Raw genomic sequence first — 24562 nt, 5'->3', positions numbered from 1 at the left:
AGTAAATGTTCGATTTTCGCCTCACATCCGCATGTCTCACAAGCACGGCTGTCGTCCATCCTAATGAGGCATGAGTATTGCTTAAGCAACGCTGAGCCATGAACGGCACAGCATTATTGCATGGCGTTGAGGTATGTGAAGCGGAAGACGATGGCGCAGTGCAAGGTCCAATGTACCGAGGCGACGGTTGAAATCTCGCCCGTTTCCTACGCCACAAGTATGACATCCCACGCCAGTTTATGAAACCCCTACCCTTTACTTCCGTCGTTGTGGGAAGATCCGGTGGCCTCGCCCGCATTGTGTATTCCTGTGGTTCCTCAACCTCCCGGCTACCAGTGAAAAAGGATATCGTAATCTTTAATTATTGCGCCGTAGTAAAGTTTCCGGACTTCTCAAGCTAGTTGATTATGAGAGCTGCGGCGTGTAAGTGCTCACATACAGCGTAGGGAACGCTATATATGAGTATTTATACATGTAGCTATTCCTCCTCTTCAGGTGTGAAATGCACCAGTGTTAGCTGCGCCGCGCGCTCAGACACCTGGCAAAAGAACCAATTTTAGGGCCCAAATGAACTTTGCGCTGATAAAATGAGGGGGAGGGTAACTTTATTCTCTCATTGTTCTCAGCAAAAAGTTATTATCTCGCTCTTCCTAAATGTGTTAACATTTGTCCCGCAGAAAATGACGCATCCATTGCCGAAAATTTTGAATTTTATGACCTTACCACCACTCGATTCACACTGCTGATGTCTTTACAGAAAAATACGAGCTGCCACCGTTTTGAAGTCAATGGCGGTGTAGCGTGGCCTCTGAGATGCGCTCCCAAATATGAATGACAATGCATGCATTTTATTTGCAAAGTCGGCCAGCGAGGGCAGCACGTGTATTCCAATTTTTTTTTTTATGTGTGTGCGTCTATATCTTATATGCGCTCCGCTTTTTAAGATGGTGGTTACTTTGTGATTAGAACGCGGTATCCCCTCGATAAAGGCAGGCAGCTATCTGTCCTTAAAGCGCCGCTAGGATAGAATCATTCTGCCATTGTCTTTTCTCGTTATCCCTACTTTTTGCCTTCCACCTTCCTATCTTCTCCACTTTTTCCTTTTCATCAACCACCCTCAGACGTTCAAGAGGTAGCAATTGCCACATACAGCCGACACTCCTCTTTTCCTTCCTTTTTTTATATTACCCCGCTGCCACCACCACCTCTGCCACAAGCTCGTTTAATCGCACGTTCTGAAAAGCGACCTCTGAGCTCACATTCTAAACGTCCTCGTAAAACACTGTCCCGATCGAGAACGGCAGCGATCACGTGACACGCAAATTGTAGAACATGAGCCAGCACACACGAGAATAGAATAAAGGCTTCAAATATAAACTGAAGCGGACAATGGATAGTGTAACGCTTATCCCAGGCTAGCAGTCCAACGCGGTAGCTTCCATTTATACAAAGTCCAACGGCGCTGATGCCAAACGAGAACGAAATTTTGACCAGATGAAGTCCCTTATCTAGCTATCACCGCAATATGGCGGCAAGCTAAATCGACATCGGAAAGCCACCCGGCCAAGATTACACGTCTTTGCCTTGATCAGAAGGGCAGCATAAAGCTGTACGGTGAGAAGCAATGCTCGTCCTGATGTACTGCTTGTCGACAGAGCCTATAGACCGACCGGCCGTGTCTGGCCGGGAGAGCAGCTAACGAATGGGGACGCTCATGGGAGCTGACAGGCCGACTTGGAGCACTTCAACGGGATGCCGCCGCTCTGAGCGTAACGGGAGAAAAGGAATCTCATTTCTGACGCTGTGCCACTCCGCTTCGTCGGCTATCGGCTCTAGTGCCTTTCGCCAAAGGGCTTCAGAAGTGGTTCCGCTTTCCACGGTGTCGGGATAAAAATGCGCTGACGACGGGCTAGGCCCAACGAATGAGGAAGTCTACGCCCCGGCGGTACAGTCAAGTTAACAACAAAAAAAAAAGTAAATCAGCGCAACCAGTGGCGACCCTCGCCGCTATTATAAGTGCGTGCGTGCGTGCTGTGCAGCGGTGACTCAACATCGGAGTCGAACCAGTTTCGATCGGCATTTGCATGGGAAGAATGGGAGCAATGGGCTCAATTGCAGCACTCTGTCCTTGCGACGAATAGTTATACTTGATGGTGGTACTTGCAAACTGATATTTAGTCATTGGGGGGAATGCTGTTGGTTGCAAAGCAGTTAGTCGCGTAAAAGACAAACCTTTGTGCCCTTTTTATTGCTTTCTGAGACGAGGATTCTATGCATTCGTTTTCTTCTGGGCTTTGAGTGAAACGGACCTAAAGCACCAAACCTACAATTTGTGCGCCATGCTCAAACAAATTCTGAAACGTCAGCAAAGCTATACAGGCCGCTTTGACGTCTGAAAACAAGTCACGGGGTCCCGCATGCCAGATGGGCTGCCCCTCAATAGGCTTCAGACAGCCGCTAGTCGCGTGCTCTTCTTTGCAATTGGTTCAGCTCGGTGGCCTCCAGCACGTTGCCGGAGAGATAACTGGCTAAGAGAGCTTTCATACTAACGGTGGATTTCACGAACTATAGACGGCATCACAGTAGAGCCAATCAGTCGATTGTAAAAAGGACACCGTCTGTGATCACTGCCTATAACACTTTTTTTTGGAAATGGAGCCAAAGCCAATCTTCTAGAGCACTATACCAAAGCTACGGAGCCGAAAGGCATCATCTTCCTACGCAGCTAAATATAGTTTCTAGTTACATGAGCAGTTTCTGCAAAAACAAATTGAAATCATAGCGCTTGTTATTTGGGGTATATTTTTTTATCATACCTAAAACACTTTTCTTGGTTCCACCGGGTTTTCTCGTCTGATGTCTGTCGCGGGTTTTCGAGACACCCAGACTTCGCATACAAGATGGCGACAGCCGCCTGTTTGGGTCGTTCCGGTTGCTCTGGTTCGTCCATTCCGCAAGGGTTGGAAGCGTTTTCACCACGCAGTATTCGAGCCACGTTCAAGAGACGCTGCCTGTCGAAGCAAATGATGAATATGATCTACAACGTCTATGCAGACCGAAAGCCGTGCGGTCGAGCTACATGGCGGAATGTCACGTTTAAAAACGCCCCGCCTCCCTACCTTGCGCCCATTACCAAGAAAAAGTGTCCCCGAGTATAGCTTTTTGACTGCAGGATTGAATCGCATTGTTTCGTGAAAAGTGAGCGCATTTATTTTTATAATTTGCTTCTATTAGTCTGTGTAAAGCAGTGAACCTAAGAAAAATTGTAGATCATCGCCCCGTGCCTTCAAACGACCGCCGTACATAGCAGAACCGCACACTATCGTCGAACTCCCACAGGCTGTTTCTAGCAAAATCAGGATCGCCACGGCTGAGTGCTACTGCACGTCGGGAAAGTCAGAAAAAAAAAAAATGGAAGCACGTCTCGGTTTCACTGCTACACTTATACAGGTTCGCAAGGCTTTACGAAGCCATTGGAAGGCACTGAAAGCTAAAATGGTTCGCAATGGTCTCGCTGATGACTGCCGTCTGTTGAAATTCAGTTCCGCACTCTGAACCCCACTGTCACTTAATTGTGGCCACCAGTTCATCCGAGCGAGAGAGTTCCTTATATGCACATTCGTGAGCAGGCTTGCATAGAGTTGTGAGGCGGTGTGCTGCGAAAAACCTTATAGCGGGCAACTTGCGTGTTAAAAGTAGAGTGCCGTTTCTTGTTTTAATTTATCTTCACTTCAGCGGATGCACTAACCTGGAAACCTACTGTAAAATTTTTTCTTGGTTCACTCCGAATGCAGGGTACCTCCCGGGGGCTTCAACGTAAACCTGCTCACCTCAATTATCTTTGGGTGTGATTACCACCGAGTCGGGGCGCACCCTTGGTGTACTAAAATTTATGACGTTGAATGACGTCAGTCCTACGTATGATGTCCGCGTGTATTATAAACTGGCATTTTTCTGCATCCGCCCTGTCGTATTTACAAGGCCGTCCTTTTGAAAAAAAAAAAAAGAAAAGAACAGAAAAAAACCCCTTTCAGAGCTCGCCAACCTCGGTCATTCAATGAACTCTAATCCCGCAGTTTGCATGCAGTTGACAACATTTGGCAGTTAGAAGAACGGAAAGGAGCAAACCAGCACCTCTTCCAAAGGGACAGCCTCAGCATGTATCACTAGTAAAGCGCTGACGTAACCTATATACAATTCGTAATACAGTAATAGAGTAGAAGGTTGAGCTAGTTGGTCAAACACGATGAAACACGATGCAGAATAGATGACAATTCATAGGAGAGGAACACACACACGCACACATATAGTCAATGACGATACTACATTGACAATGATTTATACCCGCACACCTTCTTCCTTCTCAGCTTCTTTTTAGATAACTGGGAGGTCAGTGAAAGATGAAGTGATGGGTACATAGACGAAGTTGAGGAGGAAGAAGGTGTGCTGGTATAAATCATTAGTTGTCAATGCAGCATTGTCCTTATCTATGAGTGCGTGTGCGCGCCTCTCCTGTGTTTTGTCATCTATTCTGCTGCGTGTTTCATCATCGTAATACACTGTCAAAAAAGCATATCTCATATTCGTACTTCACTATAGTATCAAGCACACAAACACATTGATAAAGCATACCAACGAAATGTACAACAAAGCCAGCATCGACCAACGTCCATCAGTCAGCAATGCGCATGCATAAAGCAGACTACACATAAGAGCTCACAAGTGAAAGAGCCGCGGGATGCAGGGTAGTGTGGTACCGACGGTGGAATCCTCGCTGTTGCATGGTTAATTAGTCATCTGCATGCCTCGAGCTCAGTCTTATAAGCGCCAAGAGCTTTGAAAGAAACGAAAAGCGTGCCATAATGGTGCAGCAAAACTTGGCGCCGGCCGCATGTAGAACAACAAAACGACGGGCTTACAAAACCGGGAGGCATCCTACCAAATAGCAATGACTGAGAAGCAATTTGCATGCAGGACGAAAACTTCGCAACCGGCCCACTTTCAGACAAGCCAGCTAACCTCGTACTATTCCCGAGAGCAGCAGCGCAGACAGCGAAAAGGCGGCGATCAGAAGATGCTTCGTTATAGTGAGAACTGTAGCCTCTTTGCCTCTTCGCAATAACAAAAAAAGACCTGCAAAGTCTCGCCAAGCCCGCTGCACCACACAGGTAAAATGAACTAGAATATTGTAGTGCACTTTAACACCGTCATCGAGAGGAGGCGCAATAAGAGTGTCACAAAATTAATTAGCTGTGGTTTAGCTTTAGTTAAACCCGGTAGGTTGCGTAAGCAAAGCCGACGCAGCTTCTCTTTCTGTTCTTTCTTCTTCTTTTTCTCCTTCGCCTTCTGCGGTCGCTCTAAAGGTCAAACGTGGCTACCGGCCGGGTTTACGCGACGGGCTGGAACCTCGCGTAGCATTGCTTATGCAATAAAAAGCCAAGTGTTTCAATCAAATAGCTTACCTCTTTCACAAGACATGGTTATCAAAATATTTATTCTTCTTTTTCCACGTATCACTTTTTAATTTGCAGTTGTTTAATTTCTGTATAAGAAATGTCAAGTGCGACCGAAATCCCACAAATACGCAGCTTTATTCCTTGAGTTGTAGCGCTTTGATCAGTATTCATAGGGCACGAAGTAGGTATGCTTATTTACCCGTATTTGTTCAAATGCTCATTAAAGGGAAGCAGAATTTTCTACACGAATGTGCCCTCTGTATGACCCCCGTGTACATTTCTTGCATGTACATCCAGGAACAATAGTACAAAATTTCCTTTCCCTTTCTGCATTGAATTTCAGCTGCGGCCCAGTTCACTTGTCCAATCACTTCAACGTTCGTTTTAAGAGCTAAGTAACCCTCAATACCACAATAATCGCTGAAGGTCAGTGTACACGATTAAAACATGACTCAAAGACTGTGAGAGAACGGAGGGGGGCAGGCTATCTCATTCATATACTTTTTTCGGTGAGTATACTGTCCCAGTTATTCCGGAGCTCACATGTTGCCTAATGAACATTAGAGAGTAACTTATACATACCTCAGCATATGCCACTGGTGGGTTCAAGCATGGACGCAACTAACCATCGTCTCATCTCTACAGCACGCAAGATAAAAAAAAAAAAAAAACCTCAGAAGCCTGCAGCGTAATAGTTTGACCGTGCTTGTGCGTACATTCAGAATATTCAGAACTCAATGTGGATGTAGTCGTTTTTGAGTCAGCCAAACAAGCTTGGTGTAGCAGCTATTTGCTTACTTTTATCAGTTTACCTGCATCCATTCCCTGAATCTCTCCCCCCCGCCCTCCCTTCCTATTCATATTTGCCCAAAACTATTTTTTATTTTGCACTACACTACTATAAAGTGTCAAATGCCCACAATGAAAAGCCAATGATTTATGATGCTAATTAGAAACTTTTGGAGCATGTAACTGATCAATAAATAATTCAAATAATTGAAAGAATGAAAAATTGGTGTCGAACAGCTCAGAATGAAAAACTAATGCTCGTTTATGCTACGTATCATGGTATAAAGATATAAGAAATGATATAGGTGAAAAAAAGCTTCGTCGATGTGTGTAAAACGCTATCGCGTGATGTTCTCAACGGCGAAGCTTAGATGTCCTCTTAATTTTTTTTTTTCTCGTTTTCGAGAAAGGCAAAAATTCAATTCTGGTAAAACACTGGGAAGGCTCGTTCTTCGCAAGGTGAAAGTTTCTAACCGGCAGGACGTGCAGTCTATTTTGCTGCAGGAGTGTGCTGCGTTTACCTAACGAAAAAGGCAAGAAAATTCAGGTCCTGTGAAGCAGTTATTATTATTATTATTATTATTATTATTATTATTATTATTATTATTATTATTATTATTATTATTATTATTATTATTATTATTATTATTATTATTATTATTATTATTATTATTATTATTATTATTATTATTATTATTATTATTATTATTATTATTATTATTATTATTATTATTATTATTATACGCACGTATAGTCAGTGGGCATATGTCGCATTCCATCCAGCTCCAAAAGCATTCAGAAAAAAAAAAGGATGAAGACTATACCAGTAGCATAGTCATCCCTGAGCAGCCTGATAAAAGACAGGTGCACCGGCCTTTTCAATGCGCGTATGCATGTATTTTCGTACAGTTCTCCTCTGCGCTCCGTTATGCAGCGCTTATCGACTTAGCGCTCGCACGTTCAGCTGAAAAATGTGGATGGTGTATGTACACACACGTAAAAATGAGAAGACGACGAAGAAGACAACGTCTCCTTGTCTTTTTTTTTTTTCGTGTGCGTACATGCAGTGTCATATCGTGTTTTAACCTAAAAATTCAAAACCAACTAGCCCGGCAACATATGTTTCCAGAAAACGTTCGTCCCTACACGGGTACACAAAAAATACTGCCTCAAATGTCACCAGCGATGAAAAACGTTCCTATCATGCCAAACGATGTATGAACAAGGGCCCTCTTGCAGCACTCGCTATTCAGGAGAAGCGCGGTTTCCCTGTGGTCAATGTGTGGTGCGAACACGACTGAAACTCGTTACAAGGGTCACATTAAGAACGCTGTTACGTATCAGTTGGCGCACTAAATAGTTTCATTAGCCCTCGGATGTTACCCTGACAATAAAGAGCCTATGCACGCTGACACACAAGATGACCCGAGTCATCAATCGATGCAGTTAGCAGCTAGCAAGCTATGGAAGTCGCAGGATGAGATAAACAATTAACCCAAACAGTGGTCAAGTTTATGCCGCACACGCGCCTACTTGGTCACCACTGTAGGTTTAGCAAGGTTTCATCAGGAACTTCGAAGATAAAGAAGCAGAAGACTAAACATGGAGGGAAGCTGACTCAACCATACAAGATAGGGGCCCGTCACGAGGTACCATCACCTTCTGGGTCCCTCACGAGCGCTCAACGAACAAGCATCATCTCGTTCGGGCGCAAGAAAACTTCCAAATTTATTTTTTTAAGCAGCCCGCAAGAAGGAAATAGAATCTTCGTCTCTGGGGTCAGTTCGGCAACACAGTGGCCCAAGCGCGAGCATGTACTACGTCCGCGAGGAGCGCCCCCCAGAGAAGCTTGCTCATTGGTACCAGCATCGCGATAGCTCGTGGTGCGCGGGCATCGGCGCGTTGGCACGCGGCAGGTGCGGGCGCGTGACACTGCGGCTTTCGGAGCGGTCCTCTCGGTGCGCCGCAACGGCAGCAGCGACCGCAGCAGCGACCGCAGCAGCAGCAGCAGCAGCAGCAGCCATGCAACCGGGGCGCGGCAGCCAGTGGACCATCAAGCTGCCTTCGTCCGACTACCTGCTGCCCACCGCCACCGGAGGACGCCACGGCAAAGGCCCCAAGGCAGGAAGCGGTGGCGAGGCGCCCCCGTGGACGGCGCTGCACGGCTACGTGCAGGTTATGTGCAGGGACAAGCGCCCTGGGTCCGCACCGCCGTCCCAACATCCTCAACAACAGCAGCAGCATCGTCATAAGCATCGCGGGGCGCCCGGCACAAGCTCTCCAGCCGGCGCCGCCAAGCTCGCGGACGTGGTCACCACGGGCGCTTATTACGCAGCCGCCGCATCTCCCGGGGCAGCAACTGCGGCGACGGCGCTATATTGGCAGCAACAGCAGCTGCAGCAACCGCAGCCTGATGAGGCCTACGGCCCATACCACGGCACGACTGCCGATGCATTCATCTTCCAGCAGCAGGTGTGAACCAGTCTTGCATTTCGTCCTTTACGCACCCCCGGAAAAGGACCGTGGAGCTCCTTTTCCTCGTCCTTTAAAAAATGCTATCTGTGTAGCCACTTCCCCTGGAATAACGAGATCGGCATATCTACTACAATCTTTGTAGCTAAAAAAAATGTCCTGGGTATACGCGCAAACGTTCATCTTCCTATGACTCGAAGCCGATTCGCTTGAAGGCTCCCTTTCAAGGCTGCCAGATGGCTGTCGTAAAAAGCGAAAGCGAGTTTGGTACGGCATGTCGTTTACATGCTCCTCGCGATGCTCTGAAAAGTATTATCCAGCGCTACGATGTCGGTCTATCTTCGATCGCGGAATATGGGAAACAGTGGGCTCGTAATGGTTTTGCACATTGTTGCGCTGTCTGTTAGTTAAATCGTCCATTCGATGGAAGATACCGTCGTACGCAGTGTATCTTGCCACGATACCAGAAGGGGATAGAGATAACGGCTCACTCACTAAGCATTACGACACAATTTGTGTAACGCGCTTTTCTTCGCGCTATTTGCACTGCAAAAGCGACGTACGATATTGCTCACTGTTCAAACCGGTACGAAAGGGTGGATATTCACTAAGGTAAATATACAAAATTTGAAAATTCGTTCTCATCGGCGTCACCTATAAAGCCACTACGAGGTTCCAGGCTACAATCAAGCTTTTTTTTTTTTTTCCTATACGGCATGAGCCTCATTACAGGAGCGCTGCTGACCGGTGTACTATGTGTACACGTGGTCTTTAGTCACTTACCGCACGTAGGAAGTTCGACCGCAGTTTCTGTACAAGTCCTCTTGACGCGGTGCTAGCAATGCATACACCCGAGCACAGTCTCTACGTATGAAATTTGAAAGTGCGAAACATCACAGTACGTACGACTGCATTGTTTCAAGTTTTGTACAATTGAAGACAATATGCAGGCATCGCTGCCACCCATCAATCGCACTTTCAATTTGCACTTCAGTGCAGAAAGCCTCCAGCTCTGGAGGCCAGGCACTTCCGCGGCAGCTTGTGCTTACAGCATGCCTTCTTTCGCACCTGACGCCGTCCATGCCCGAGTAAAGCGTCTATAATCATCTGTGCCCGAATGAAAATTCAGACGGCGCACAGGAATTAAGAGAGAACATCCCGCAAGCATTTATCTTAACTGCTGGAGAAGTCAAAGGGAAAGTGTTGTGACGGGGAAATAGAAAACTGCGCATTACAGCATTTACTGAAAGGTGAAAGGTATCTATCTACCTTTCACCTTTTTTTTAACCTACATTTCTCCTTTAGAATCATTACGCCCCACGAGACGAGTATTTGTCCAGCTGTTGGCTTTGAAGAATCCCTCGTGGGAGCGCTTAGACTAGATTGTCGATACACGAGCACTGCGCGCCCGCTTATGTGGTGCCAACTGCGTAATTCGTATCCTAGAAAAGGGACAATTTATCGACGCCATACTTTTGTTGCAGATGCGGACGGCAGTATATTTGGTATGGTCCACGACATCGCGCAATATATACTGCGAGCCATGGAAGCCTTAGTTCAGTCCACTTGTCCAGCTCTAGAGCCTTTTGTTGTTCAAAGCGGGCATCTCCCTAGAAACAGTTGCTGTCCACCTAAGCATACATACATCGGCGCAACATATCCAAATGTTGCGCCGATGGGCCAGTGATTCGTTCCGTCACCGGACAACCATAAGTCCGCCTCGTGCTGCAGAAGCCCATATGTGCCCCCCCCCCCTTTTTTTTTTTTGTTTTTTTTTTTAAGCAACAGTTTTGGCCCCAAGCATTTCACCCCAGAAGAGCCAAGAACCAGGCCAGGGGAAATCTTGCATGGAAATCGGAGGAATGTAGATTCTACAGCGTTCTGTTCTTCTAAAGCCTAGCAGGTGCAGCCAGATGGTAATTGCTGCTGCGTGCGCCTCTGGTACGCTGTGAACGAGGCTGACAGCTATTATTGCCAGGGCAAGCAGAGCACAGGCCTAGGCCCAGTCACCGCTTTGGAAAGCTCGACGCACTGTTTTCATTGGTTCTTTTCGCTGCGCACAGATAAGCTCATTCGTGCCTTGGCGGGAAGTTCGAACCAAGAATGGCTGCTTCACGATGCGCCAGTCCATGTGCCCGGACGCCTTCTACGTACCTTGCGACGACACTGGCTTCGCGGCGCAGCAAGAACTGCACTCCTTCTACCCATTCCAGCACCAGGAACACCAGCAGCAGCAGGAGTGGGCACAGAACAGCTACCTGCCTTATGATGACGACGATCTGGGCGCCAGTGGCCAGGTATGTAAGTTAGTTGACTGAGCTTCGGCGCTTTTTATTTATATTTACGAATGTCGCCACTGAAAATGCACGTTACGCGAAGGAACACCCGAAACAGACATTAAGCCCCATTTTAACCGAGCTCTACGAGCATGCCGCGTGCCCCAGCTCTTATAGGTGACGCGGCGGCAGCGCGACATGGCCTTTACCTTCTGTGAAAAACACAGAAGGTAAAAATTGGATAAATTCGATGGAAAAGAAACAGAGTGTGAAATTATACCGAAAGTGGAAAATGCAGATCAGGAAGGAAGATTTCTTTGATAACTCAAAAGGCAGTGCCCTACTTTTTGAAGCTAGATCAGGGTGCCTTAGAACACGCAGCTACAAAAAGAAATTTAACAATGGAGATGACGCATGTGCTGTATGTGGAAACTCCAGTGAAACAATTGACCATATTATACTCGAATGTAATGGTATCCATCCGGAAGTTGATGCAGGCGCAATCACTCTTCCTGAAGCTCTGGGGTTTAGAGATAACAGTGGCCGGGCCCTTATAAAAATGGGAACATCCTTTGAGTTCAATGTGAACTCAAAAAAGTCAGAAGGAAGCAACTTCCTCTGAACTGAGAATTGGCTACTGATTTTGAATTCACAGTGAATTAACTTTCTCTGACCATCCTGTGAATTTCCTGTGAATTTCCTTTGAGCTCCCAGGGAACAGACCGTTGTCAGTTTGAGTTGAGTTCACAGGCAGTGGCCAATTATTGGTTCAAAGGAAGTTCGAAGGAACGATGACTATGGGATATTTGGTGGATGTTCGAAGGAAGTAGGTTTAGACTGAAACATTTGTTTGTATGAGCTTATATTTATTTGAATAGATGTACTTCCTCTGTTTAGGCCTTGCAATTAGGCCTGCTTTCGAAGACCCTGCGACAAAAAATTGGATCACTGTCCACAATCCCAGTGCAAACTTGCGCAACTGCCGGTGACCACCTTGGCTAGTACTCCATTGAGCAAGCAGGTGTAGGCTGCAAAAAGAAAAAAAAAAACATTAGAAGCATGACTGCAATGAACAAGCTTGAGTCCATCCAGCCTTCCTTAGCTTTTGTAAATTAAATATACAGAGCACGGACAAGTGTGAGCGCCATGCAGGCACCACAGCATTATGCATTAAGGCAAGCATTATGGCCCTGACCATCACTGAAAAGTCAGCTGTTTGGACAATATTTCAGAATGCTCTTGCATCACATGCACAGGCTATGAGCTTGAGGACTTAGATAACAGCATCCAATTTTCGGCAGCCCAGTGCCTTTTTTGGAGCTTGTTCCTTGCGGGCATTGCAGACACGGCCATAGAGTGAGCTTTCTTCCAGTTCTTCGGGTGAGAACACAACCCGCACCAAGTTACACGCAGACTTTGTTGCTTGATTGCCCGCACTGAGTTTCATGCGGTCAATCAACTGCTGATTTACCATAATATTGCTGCCAATGTGCACCTGCAAGAACAAAAAGCAAATATTAGTACTATGACCAGTATTGTAACATACAACAATATTCCTTGATATGCAATAAGAAAATGAAGGGGCTTTACAAACAACAAAAAACTTAGACCAGCTTAAGAACATTCAAAGAAACCCCAAAATGCATAATTAAGGTCATTTGTTTGCAAGTAAAAATACACATTCAAGAAGCCGTACTTTAACATGTACAACAATGAAGGTATACGAAAACTATTGGATGTTTTTGACACCTTCCCGAACGGTGTTTTGATCTAATTTTGAATCAGGCCAAACATCTTTTAACATTTTTATTAGTGTAACCTGACAATTGTGTAATATGTATTTAAAGTAACTAGCCAAATGCCCCGCAAAGGATTGAGCGCTAATAGTGCATTGCTATAGCAGAAGAAAAAACAAGAAATAAGAGATTTTTTAAAGACCTAATTTATGCTTGCATTTCAACAATAAAAAAAAAAAAACAGATTTTAAGTCAGAAAATAAAGGGATTTACTCATCATTAACATTGCAAAGGCCATTAAAAGCCAGTTTAGACAGAGCACAGTGCCCACATTGTCACCTCCTGTTTAAAAATACTAACATCCTTTTCGTACATCAGAAGCTCAACCAATTAAAAAAACTGCCAATGAAGGTTTAGCAAAAGCATGCACTCCCTGCTCTGTATGTGCTACTTTGAGGCAACATTTAGTTTCCAGCTTGCACAGGTAGCTTTCATAATCCCCCTTCATAATCATAATCCCCTCAAGCGCTTTGGACAAGCAGCTCGTCCTTGCAAAGATGCCCTCAAGCCATTTTGGACGAGTGCTTGTCCCTGCAGGATAGATCCTCCCCCTGAGAGTTTTAGGTGAGTACAGCGCTCCTCTGTGGCTTAGGTCATGCGCCATTTGACAGATGGCACCACTGACCCGTTAACTGCTTTTTGTTCTACCGCTTGAAAGCCTTTTAAGCAGCCTTAATGAGAAAAATGGTGCCTGGTAGAGGCAACGCATGCATTGTTGGCCCGTCATCGCGGGAAAGAAGCTTTTCTTCGTTGCCATCCTCGCCATCTGAAGATGGCTCAGACACCAATTTTTGCATTGTTATGGGAAGTGAAGACAACAGTGATGACATGAGTAGTTCTTCCGACGAAGATGATGACAGCTCAGACGATACTATTGCGAGTTCTGTGTCAGTGGATGAAAATTGACAACATTCCGATGAAACCCCCTGGGCTTCCATTCTTGGCCGTCCCTTGTAAAACATTTCCAGTTACCTCGCTATATGTTACTCGACTAGATTGCTGCTTATTGGCGGGCAGTTGATTTTTCACGTAATGAGCAATAAACATCACTGCGCTCATTTGACTTAGTTTCTGGTTCAAATATTTTTGTCTTGGATACCTCCTTTTTTATTACACTACCAATAGAAACCAGCAGTAAAAATAAAAACTAAAGGGACACTTAAGCTCCGCCTTTAAGGGTATGATGTGACCAGTGTAGGCTACCACCCAACATATAAAGACCTACTTTAACCAAGCTGTATCAACATGTCTGCGTAGCCTAGGTGTAGCAAGCCTGACTCAGCATTGAAGAGCACTGGAATGTTGATTCGTATTTCACCTTCCCACCTCAAATGAACGACCGGAGTTAGCAGCTCCTCCTAACTTTTGGATATCATGTGGTCTCGTTAAGCCACACAAATCATTGAAGAATGTGTGTTCGGCCATGCCACTTGCCAGCGCCATGCTCTTGATGTTTCACTCACAACACAGACAACAAATTTTCATGTAATGGGGCCTTTAACGATATCGTAATTTTAAGCGATTTTAGCTAGAAATCTCAAAATAATAGTGCTCAAGGGGTTAAAGTGAAATTGAACCATTGTTGGATCAGCTTAAGAAGCCACAACTCCTTCTCAAAGGAGACCCTCCTGGCAATACCATGGTGGTTAATTGCCTTTGACTTGCCAGAGTGACATTGCAGGTGGCTGTCAGGTGCAAGTGGATTATATGCACATTAGCTTGAATACCATGGTGACTGGCCCAAGTCGCTAAAATGACTGATTAGAGGAGCACCAGCTGCGTCATTCGAGTTGTAGTGCAAAAAGATGGCCTTCCGAGATCGATAACCTAAGAAATTGCTGAATATTAAACAAGCTAATGGAAATCTCTTTTCTGATGAAAAGGGCTTTGATATAGCCCAAGGGAAGTATGCTCAACAGGAAGCGTAAACAAAAGTAACCTTGCACTTCCGATCACTACAGCTTTCACAAAAACTCTTCCAAATCAATATACACATGAATGAAGTAACAGTCACTAAAATGAAAGGAAGCAGTTGGGATTTTGTTTTCATGGTTGTTTTGATGAATTTAAGAAAATAGCACTGTCTGTCTTTTGTCGTTTCTATCAAATTGACATTCATTTAAAAATATCATTATGCTACTAATTATGCAGTCTGTGAGCCCAGCCTCATAAACAGCATCCCAGCCAGGGCAGCCGCTTTTCAGTGGAGCCGAAACGCAAGGTGCCCGTGTGCTCTGTGTTGTCGGTGCACGTTAAAGCACCCCAGGTGGTCGAAATTTCCAGAGCCTTGCACTACAGTATCTCTCATAGCCTGAGTCGCTTTGGACATTAAACCCTAAGAGCCAACCAATCATAAAGAGCATTGCTTCTTGCCTATCTCTGAATTCAGTGACTGCTGACTTCATTCACATGGATAATGAGCTCCTCGTTTCCCTATCCCTGCACACTTCTCAATGGAAGTGCATGACTTGTGGCAGTGCTATCATAAAGCTAGAACCAAGTTCTTGTGTGACCCTTAAAATGTTTCATCGAGAAAGGCAGTAATGAGCACAACCATGCAGACACTAGACTAAAGCAACTAACCTGAGCCTCGGTTGGCAGCACAACTGCTTGTGTTGTACACGCAGCATTATTAACGGATTCCGTCAGCCGATTGACCAGCTCAGCAACATCTGAAAAAAACAAAAAAGGAAAGCTGGAACAAAACATACTATTTCATCACTAGCAGCAGCAGCCCATGTAACATTCACCACAGGAGAAAAGCCTTTTCTTTGCCCTAGACTGCATGACCAACCCTTTTCTGTCACCAAATGCGCCACTCAAAATTTAGCTGCTAGACACTGGCATCACTCACGCACTCAAGGCGCCCTATCAGCGGTACATAATCTAGGGGATGCTGATAGCAATTGATGAAGCCAATGCTGACATCCCACTTCTGATCTCTTTGTTCGCTGTGGAAATGCCTGGATTGAATTAACTGCGGAGGACGTTGTAACTACAGTGCAACTGACGGGTGCTGCTATTGCTTAGAATGAATTCATGGGTGCGAACGATGATGCCGAGATAGCTGTGAGCGCTTTAACAGAAGTTAGTCAGATCACATCCCTGAAACAGTTTGTCGGTAGCAAGGGCCTTGAAGAGGTCAGCATGCAATATACATGTATGGCGGCAGCAATACGCCATACATTTGGACAAAGGCTGACACTCGAGTGTGTAGCTGATACTCGATAGCCCATGCTTCACCTATCTCGCGTCTGTCTTTCGTGCCGACATTTGCTAACATGGTGTAGTGACCGAGTTAAGTTAGGCAGATTGCTGAGCCAGGTGCAGAGCTTGGACAAGCATAAATTTCCTGTTGTGAAAAAAAAAAAAAAACACCACCTAAGTGACCAAAATGGCACAGGAAAATGAAGCGCATGCCATAAGGATTCCAAGGTCCAAGACAGGACGAGGCCACATATGATAATTTCATACAAATTTAGATTTTTTGCTGTCCCTCCTGCGCTCATTCTAGATGCACCTCATCATTTGCAGGAGACTCAGAGGTTAAAATCTGAGGGAATCAAGGGTTCCATTCAGATACGCCGTCCACAGTAATGCAAGAGCACCACAGACCTGCCGCAGCCATCTGGCTACAACTTATACCCCGTGAATGTGTTTGAACCTAATGCAGCTCTCCGGGTTCACTGGAGCGTTGTCACCGACCACTCCAGAACAGAAAGGAACCCAATCCCGCGCCCGTTTTTCGGCCTCGGCAGCACAAATCAGCACAGGTGCTCACCTTGAGTGGCATTTGTTTACCATGCATTTTCATGCAGCTATCACATACGACAACAGGCTCAATCTCAGATGCATGCCGATCCCAAGCAATGACATGTGACACGCAAGTCACTGTAACACAAACAAAGCATGCTTGCAGAGCAGGAGTGGCAGCAGTTCATCTGCTATGTGCACTGCAAGCATGGTGGTTGGTGGCGTCATGCAGCAGCGCCACGGTGTAGCTGAGCACTACTGTACACCACCTATAATGTGTCGCAAAGACAACTACAGGAGGAACACCAATCCTAATCCTCAGTGTAGGGGGAACCTTATTGCAGCAACATAATCTTACTGGTGCTTTTACTAGGACGTGCTACAGACCAAGAGGTCTTATTCATTTAAGAGTTAGCACTTGAATTTGTTATGCTTTACGTAGCATCTGGTGACACAGCAAATAATTTCAGTCTCATGGCAATGGAGATCAGCATTCCAATGGCTTCAGAAAAAAGCGATCACATACCAAGCATCTGACGTGCTTCATCTCTTGCGGCCTTATATTTCTTCGTTCTTTTTTTTTTTGCAGACCCCACTTCATACTCAAGCTCCAGGACTCTCTTTTTTGCATCTGTTGGCTTAGACATTTTGTCACAGCTGCAGCTTTCCTGCAAAACGACATGTGGCAAGGTCTATTCACTAAATTGTATTTGCACTCAAATGCATCATACAAAAATTATTCAGTATAACGCATTGTGCAGATATCTGGTTCCACACATGAGATTAGCAAAATAGTGACCAAATGAAGACCACTGACAAGAGAAACGTAGCATGGACACTGTTTAGGGTTCAAAGCAACACTTCTTAAGGAGGAACATTAGCCCTTGAGCAAACCTTGGCACATAAAAGGACATGGTAATGTTTAACTGCTAGCTGACACCATCCAGCATCACTACTGCTCAAGTGGGCAGAATGCCCACTTGAGCAGTAGTGGACAAAACAAAGGATGAACTTCCAGAAAAACAGTTTGAGCTCCCACGCATGCCGTAAAACATAGCCACTCTGCTTTATGGTAGGTTCATGGTGTTTTATGCCCCAAGCGACTTAAGCTATAGCGATGAGGGATGCCGTAGTGGTGGGCTCACCTGGGTTTTTTTAATGTGCAAATGACATCATACAGTACACAGTCAGCTTGCATTTCACCTCCACTGAAATGCGGCCATGAATGCTGGGATTGTACCCATGTACAGTCGTGAGCTTTATGAAAGGGAGCATGCGATCCCGTGGCAGATAGCCTCATCCAGAAGTAGTGGCAAAGTGCAACGGCAGCATTGAAAATGAAGTGGAGAGAGCGGTGCCCTTCCACCTGTTGGCCGTACCCCATGCACTGGGAGCAACTTTTACATCGGCAGCTAAAAATCATTGCAGCATTATGCTGTTGGTAACTGATATCACTGCTTGCTTTGCTATGCTCTGACCTAGCAACCCAGCGTAGGCTGGTAACTCAGGCAAAAGCGGCAGCCCAGGCCACTGGAGTCTTAGAATGGAGACTCCACACACTGCCTCCCCACCACACACACTTTTTTTTCCCCTTTTTTTAATAAAGTTTTCTCTCTCTGCGCGAAATCTGAGGAATGGCTGGTAGCGAAGAAAAGAAGCATGTTTGACGCTTCAATAAAAAGAAACAAACAAATGAATATGAAAGTAAATGAATGCGACAACACGTTAGACGCTTTTATCTGCTTAAACTTCAGTCGCCTGCAGCTGTGAAAGCGTCCGTTTCACTGCTACACTACCAATTGTCTCGGAACGAGCACCCTGGGCATCTTTAAAACTTGTTCTAAATCAGCTTCAATAATCAAGAAGCTGCCATCCTCCATGCCGCACCGTTCCGAGACGACAATGCGAGCAGGGTTGTTGGTTTTTTTTTTTTTTTTTTTTTTTCTTTTTTTTTTTTTTTTTATATAGAGCCCAAATTGGGAAGCCTACTCCTGTTATCACGAAACACCGAGAATTGCCATTTGCTGTGTAAACAGGGAGAATCAGGTCCACGTAACGACAGCAGCCGCGTTTATTCTACTTCTTATTTCCGCAATTCAGTTCATTATGCATTTTTGTTTTAATTTCACGCAATTCCCGGAATCAACTGTCTACCTCTTTCACCATGTGCACTACTGTCACCTGCCGGTTAACACAATGCGGTCGTAATGCGGGCATGTAAACGACTTCGCGACACGACTCACCGCGAGTAGCAAAGGAAGGTGTTTCACAGGTAAACATTATTAAGACACGAATACGAAAAGAGACAAGAGACGTTTGACTACTTACCCACTCCGAGAATGAACGTAGGAGAGTACGACCCCTCCTTCCACTGGGCATGTAGTACTCCTTGGTTTGGAATAATCTTCCAGTATTTTGGATTATCCATCAGTTTCGCCTGCAGTTCTTTTGATTGTAGGTTTCTTACAGGGTATACGTCCCACTTCTGAGCGGTCGCCCATTTAACCAAGACATGATCGGCCATTTGCACTACTCACGCTAAGAAAACACGACGAACACAACGAACGCGAACAATCAACTTCCTACGGTCATGAAACACATAGTGAAGCATGCCGCTGGCTGTTTTCACGAAAACGATAGCGCTAGAGTCTCAAGCGCCATTGCAAACTTTTAAATGCATTTTTGCAAACTTCACAAACTTTCAAAATAAAACTTATAATTTATAAACAACCTTAAACGTTTGTTTTTTTAGTAGTAATATGTGATGCGTAACAAAACACAAAATAATTTAGGCCAATTATTGCCACAAGCAGCTGCAGCGCCTTTTTTTTTTGCTGCGGAATTCTTGTGGTGCATGTCAATCTTCATTGGTTTTACTCGCCGTGAGAACGTTGGTTTTACTAGCAGTATTCGTAACCTCGGCTGCGGGGGCTTCTGTGCGTGGTGGTACTATAGTGGTACCGACGTACCGACGTCGCTGACGTATTAATTGCTGGTCTTTAAACTGTGATAGGAGGTAAACGAGCTTGACTTTCGTGAACAATGTGACATCCGGTACTAGGCACATCGTGAAGTGCATTTAACTGCAGGCTTTTGAAGCCGTTATCGATGGTGCTGCGGTAACCGCCTACCCGTCGAACGCACTTGAAATGCCACCACGGTAAAAGCGTACTTGCGCGACGTCAACGTCGCGCCGTACCGAAGTGCACTAAATCACGACGGAAGCAGGCCGCGCTTGCTAACAGCGTCGCCCTTGGCGTCGCTGCGAGCCAAGTGTTGCCAGGCTGCAATGCCGACGCAAATACTGACGAACCCTGCCAGCCCTGCGCCGAGCTTTGTTGCGTACCGTGTCAGAGTGCTGAAGCAGCGGTCACGGATGTATGTACATGCCGTCTCGCGCATGCATCGCCATCGAACCAGCGGGCTGCGAAAGCGATGAATTAGAACCACCTGGCATTCTTTAACATGTATGAAAATTCTTGAATGTGTTATATTTTATCTTAAAAAATTCAGAGGGGCAAGAAATAGACCAAGTAATGCCACACACACAAAAATAAGCACAAGAAATGAATGAAAAGAAAGTTATCTTTACACTTAAGGACAAAGGAAGGAAGGTGGTGAATATTATTGGTCCTTGTGTGGTGACTAAGAAGAAACTTGCGCTAAAAATAAGATCTAGCGCGTGAAAAAAAAAGCATGGTTTTAATATAAAATGAAAAAAAAAAAATTAAAATGATGTTTACTTGCACAACAAAGAAACGAATGCGATTTTGTATATTTTGATAAATGTATAATTGGTTTATTCAAAAAAGTTCAGAAGTTAAAAAAGTGCAAGGGATACTAATGAAAGAAAAAAAATGAGAAGTATAGCTGAAAAGAAAAATGAGCTTCGTATGTTTTCGCTTAAGAACAAAAAAAAAAAAAAAAGAAGGTATGATGCATAAAGAGTAAAGAGAACTTTCTCTTTACTTGAGGAAAAACAAAGGAAGGTCATTATTGATATTGCCAAAGAGAGCCAGTTTAAAAATGAGCTTCCTTCTGTCAAAAGAAAGGAAAGTCTCAACAAGGTGAGCTCAAAGGAAACTTCCTTTAGTCAAAAGAAAGGAAAAGTCTATAGGAAGGCTGTTCAGGAAGCAAAAAGGAAAAACAAAGGAAGTAAAAAGGAAAATTCGATTTTCATAAGGGGGTGAATAAACCGGCGGTGGAAACTAGCAAAAAACGACTGGAAGATTGGTGGCTTAAAAGCAGAGAAGTGACATAATATTAGTAATGTAGAAACAAAAAATTTAGTAAATAGAATGATGATTTAGTTAACCATTCTAAATCAATATTTAAGATATAGGGAGAAAAATGAGCATGATAGCTACTGCTACCACCCCGTTTCAAAGGGGACGCTCCTATATTCCATCCATCCATCCATCCATCCATGGCGGCTGAGTCGGTGATAACGCCGCTGCCAAATAGCACACGTTTTGACAAGCGGGCCTGCATCTTGATGTTGCGGCATCGTTCGTGTGATGTTTGGCGTTTAGATAAGCAGCAGTTTGTCAAATCAGTTATAAATACGAAGTTATCTATAGTTTGCCTACAGTTTCAAAATAAACGATCGATACGAGCGCGCATATGGATTCGCTAGCTTGAAAGTGAAAACTCCGTCGGTATTGCCGCGTGTACTAAGCATGCCGCATTAAAGGACGACAAACTCTTTAGGCGACAGTTTTTCGGATATTCACATTTTATTTTGTGATATATCAGCGCGTCTATCGGGTGTATATATTGTTCACGTGCTCATATACCGACTATATAACAGCTTTTTTGTCTTCGGCGTATATCATGAAGCAGTCTGAGGCAAACGTATGCTACTGTCCAAAATATTAGGGAAACGGTCATTTGAGCTTGATGAAATAGCCGAAATTAACACCCGTGGTGTGTTCTTTGTACTACCGGAAGAAAAGCGCATGATCAAGTAGGGAGAAGACATCTGTAAATAAATGACTGCGTTTGTTCTGATCAATTATTCACCCCGTCCGAAAAGTTGACATTTCAAATATATCGCTCCCCATTGCTCACCCCGTCGAAAAATGAAAATACATCTGAAGACTGTACGCATTTCATATCGTTACGTCGATGCGATATGGCCAGAAAGTCACGCTTACAAATCTTATCCTTCGTTTCTATATATATTTTTTTCAATGAGTCTCATGGTGATTAATCAGGATAAACTAAAGCTGACCGACCGCTGTAACGAATATCTGCCCGCGGAGAACTATAGGCGGTTATTAATGAGAGAAAGGGCTTCCTCTTTTGCACGTCCACCTTAAAAGATACCACTATACGTTTCATATCAGCTTGGTGTTTAAACACTGCAGCACTTTCGGGCAGGTACGATGGCATGATATTGCCACGTGCCTAGCACCGCGCGACAGCCGTGCTTGGTGCCGACAACGACGAAGCGGTTGTTGGCACGAGCGGCGCGCTGGTGCTGGACTCTGTGATCGGAACTACAAGCCGACCTTATTCTCGGGTCCTCGGCTACGTGTACCTTCACGGCTCCCTGTGACTTGAGTCGTGACACTGGTGGAGGTTCGGGGTCCATATTAAGCCCCAATTTAATACGATTGGCAAGCATGAATGCACCGACGACGTGGATTTTTGCCTCAACAAAGTACGTCGCTCAGAATCCACATGGGTCGTCAAGTCAAAATGTCTTACAAATCGGCCCAGCGAACTGAAACGCTACATTTTACTCATTTGCTCCGTGGTAGGAACAAAATATTTGCTTTGTCAAAGAGTTTATCGATTTGCACATCTTAGAATCGCAAAAATATTCATTTTCTGCTCGCATCTCCACGCTCCAAACAAACGCGGTCTCCCGCGCCGCGAAGAGCGACCGCCGGCTCGCTGCTTCAAAAACAGGCCGCGCGGCGCCGTCACCATCGCTGAAACGACCGAATATTCTGATACGGGATCAGTGCGTTTCGGTGGGTTTGATTCCCACCTCGAAAGTGCTGGCCAAACTGGCAGAACCGGCCAATCAGGCCGCAGCATATTGTCACGTCTCGACTGAACGCCAAGGAGGACCCAAAGATAGGACGGGTTTAATAAATCAACCTGGACGAGTCTTGCGCTCCAACTTCCTTCTCTTCCAGGCTCGCGCTTGTGAGGCCCGGTCATCATCTTTGGCGTCGTCTTCTATGCGGCATTTGCCCCCCTCCTTAGGAAGCATCGTCCCGATGAGCATAAAAGGGAGTAGGGGGTCAAGGTCAGTCCGATTTGTACGGCTTCATGCGTACAACGTGGACGACGTCGGCTTGTTGCTGGCGTCGCTTTGAGGTCGACACCCCGTCTGGCACCACCTCATAAGTGACGTCGGTTAAACGTCGCTGGACAACATATGGCCCGAAATATCGCCGCAATAGTTTTTCGGAGAGTCCACGGCGGCGAATAGGCGTCCAGACCCACACTTTGTCGCCAGGTTCGTACATGACATGTCGGCGTCTATGATTGTAGCGTCGTGCATCATGCTCTTGCTGATTCTTGATCCGCACACGCGCTAGTTGGCGGGCTTCCTCTGCACGCTGAGCGATTTCCTCGGCGTCCTGATCGAGATCGTCGGTGTCGGCATTCGGGAGCAACATTGCATCCAGCATAGTTGTTACTGGTCGCCCGTGAAGGAGGCTGAATGGTGTCATACGAGTGGTGTCTTGGCGTGCCGTATTGTAGGCGAACGTGACGTAGGGAAGAATTTCGTCCCAATTCTTGTGGTTCACGTCAACGTACATGCAAAGCATGTCTGCAATGGTTTTATTGAGGCGTTCCGTCAACCCATTGGTTTGGGGGTGATAGGCTGTAGTTTTACGGTGACTGGTACCACTGAGGCGGAGAACGGTCTCCAAAAGTTCGGCCGTAAATGCAGTTCCTCGGTCAGTTATAATGAGCGCCGGAGCGCCATGCCTCAGGACAATGTTCTCCACGAAGAACCGAGCTGCTTCGGCGGCGGTACCCCTTGGCAGAGCCTTGGTCTCCGCGTAGCGGGTTAGATAATCGGTGGCGACAATTATCCATTTATTTCCGGCTGTCGACGTCGGAAATGGTCCCAGGAGGTCCATGCCGATTTGCTTAAAAGGTGTTGTTGGCACTTGAAGAGGATGGAGTAGGCCAGCTGGTTTTACAGGGGGTGACTTACGGCGCTGGCAGTCTATGCACGTACGTACATAGTGTTTCACTGTCGCAGGCAGTTTTGGCCAGTAGTATCCGTGCTGGACTCTAGCCAACGTGCGGGTGTAGCCTAGGTGACCGGCGGTTGGCTCGTCGTGACACGCTTGCAGAACTTAACTGCGGAGAACAAATGGGACGACGAGTAGATGACTGTTTCCCCCAGGGCGAAAGTTCTTCTTGTAAAGCACGTTGTTGCGAATAAAGAATGAAGAGATTACTCGGGTGAAAATCTTAGGCACAACGGTAGTTCGTTTTTCCAAGAAATCAATAAGAGGAAGCAATTCCTGGTCTTCTCGCTGCTGTTGGGAAAGCGTTGCGTCATCTATGACACCTAAAAACGCAGTGTCTTCATCGGTCATAGTGAAAGGTTCGACCGGCGCTCGCGAAAGGCAGTCAGCATCCGCGTGCTTTTTTCCAGATTTGTAAATAACTGCCATGTCGAATTCTTGTAATCGAAGGCTCCAACGCGCGAGTCTCCCTGAAGGGTCCTTTAGATTCGTCAGCCAACACAGCGAGTGATGGTCGCTAACTACTTGAAAGGGGCGAGCGTACAAATAAGGGCGGAACTTCATAACCGCCCATACCACTGCAAGGCATTCTTTTTCGGTTGCCGAGTAGTTCGCTTCTGCTTTAGATAAGGTCCTGCTGGCGTAAGCAATTACTTTTTCCACACCATCCTGGCGCTGCACCAGCACAGCACCTAAGCCCACGTTGCTGGCATCCGTATGAAGCAGTGTAGGGGCGTCGTCATCAAAGTGCGCCAGGACAGGTGGTGTCTGTAAACGTCTCCGCAGCTCATTAA

The 24562-nt window shown here is 45.7% G+C and overlaps 2 protein-coding genes across 2 annotated transcripts in view; one reads left to right on the top strand and one right to left on the bottom strand.

Moving 5' to 3' along the window:
- The first annotated feature begins 10834 nt into the window (after positions 1-10834).
- LOC146191730 (uncharacterized) overlaps positions 10835-24562 on the top strand; it is a 35048-nt gene continuing 21320 nt past the window's right edge. Inside the window, exon 1 of the mRNA XM_084600368.1 lies at positions 10835-11014. Coding sequence (XP_084456494.1) covers positions 10835-11014 — 180 coding nt within the window. The remainder of the gene's footprint in view (positions 11015-24562) is intronic.
- On the bottom strand, positions 12267-19144 carry LOC146191732 (uncharacterized). Its single transcript, XM_084599721.1, has 4 exons — positions 18871-19144; positions 17069-17210; positions 15373-15461; positions 12267-12488 (listed from the first exon to the last, which is right to left on the bottom strand). The coding sequence occupies exons 1-4, from the start codon at positions 18919-18921 to the stop codon at positions 12267-12269; spliced, it is 504 nt and encodes a 167-aa protein (XP_084455847.1). The 5' UTR covers positions 18922-19144.

This window comes from Amblyomma maculatum, chromosome 4 (assembly GCF_055883805.1).
Source record: "Amblyomma maculatum isolate TAMU_Amacu chromosome 4, ASM5588380v1, whole genome shotgun sequence".
NCBI lineage: Eukaryota > Metazoa > Arthropoda > Arachnida > Ixodida > Ixodidae > Amblyomma > Amblyomma maculatum.
The sequence above is the reverse complement of the archived record's forward strand: the minus strand, read 5'-3'. Positions and strand labels throughout refer to the sequence as shown.

Coding starts and splice junctions, on each gene's coding strand:
- LOC146191732 (XM_084599721.1), bottom strand. CDS start 18,921: ATGCCCAGTGGAAGGAGGGGTCGTACTCTCCTACGTTCATTCTCGGAG. Junction 15,462..17,068: donor TGAAGCACGTCAGATGCTTG/GTATGTGATCGC, acceptor TGTTTTTTTCAG/ATGTTGCTGAGCTGGTCAAT. Junction 12,489..15,372: donor TGCTGCCAACCGAGGCTCAG/GTTAGTTGCTTT, acceptor TTGTTCTTGCAG/GTGCACATTGGCAGCAATAT.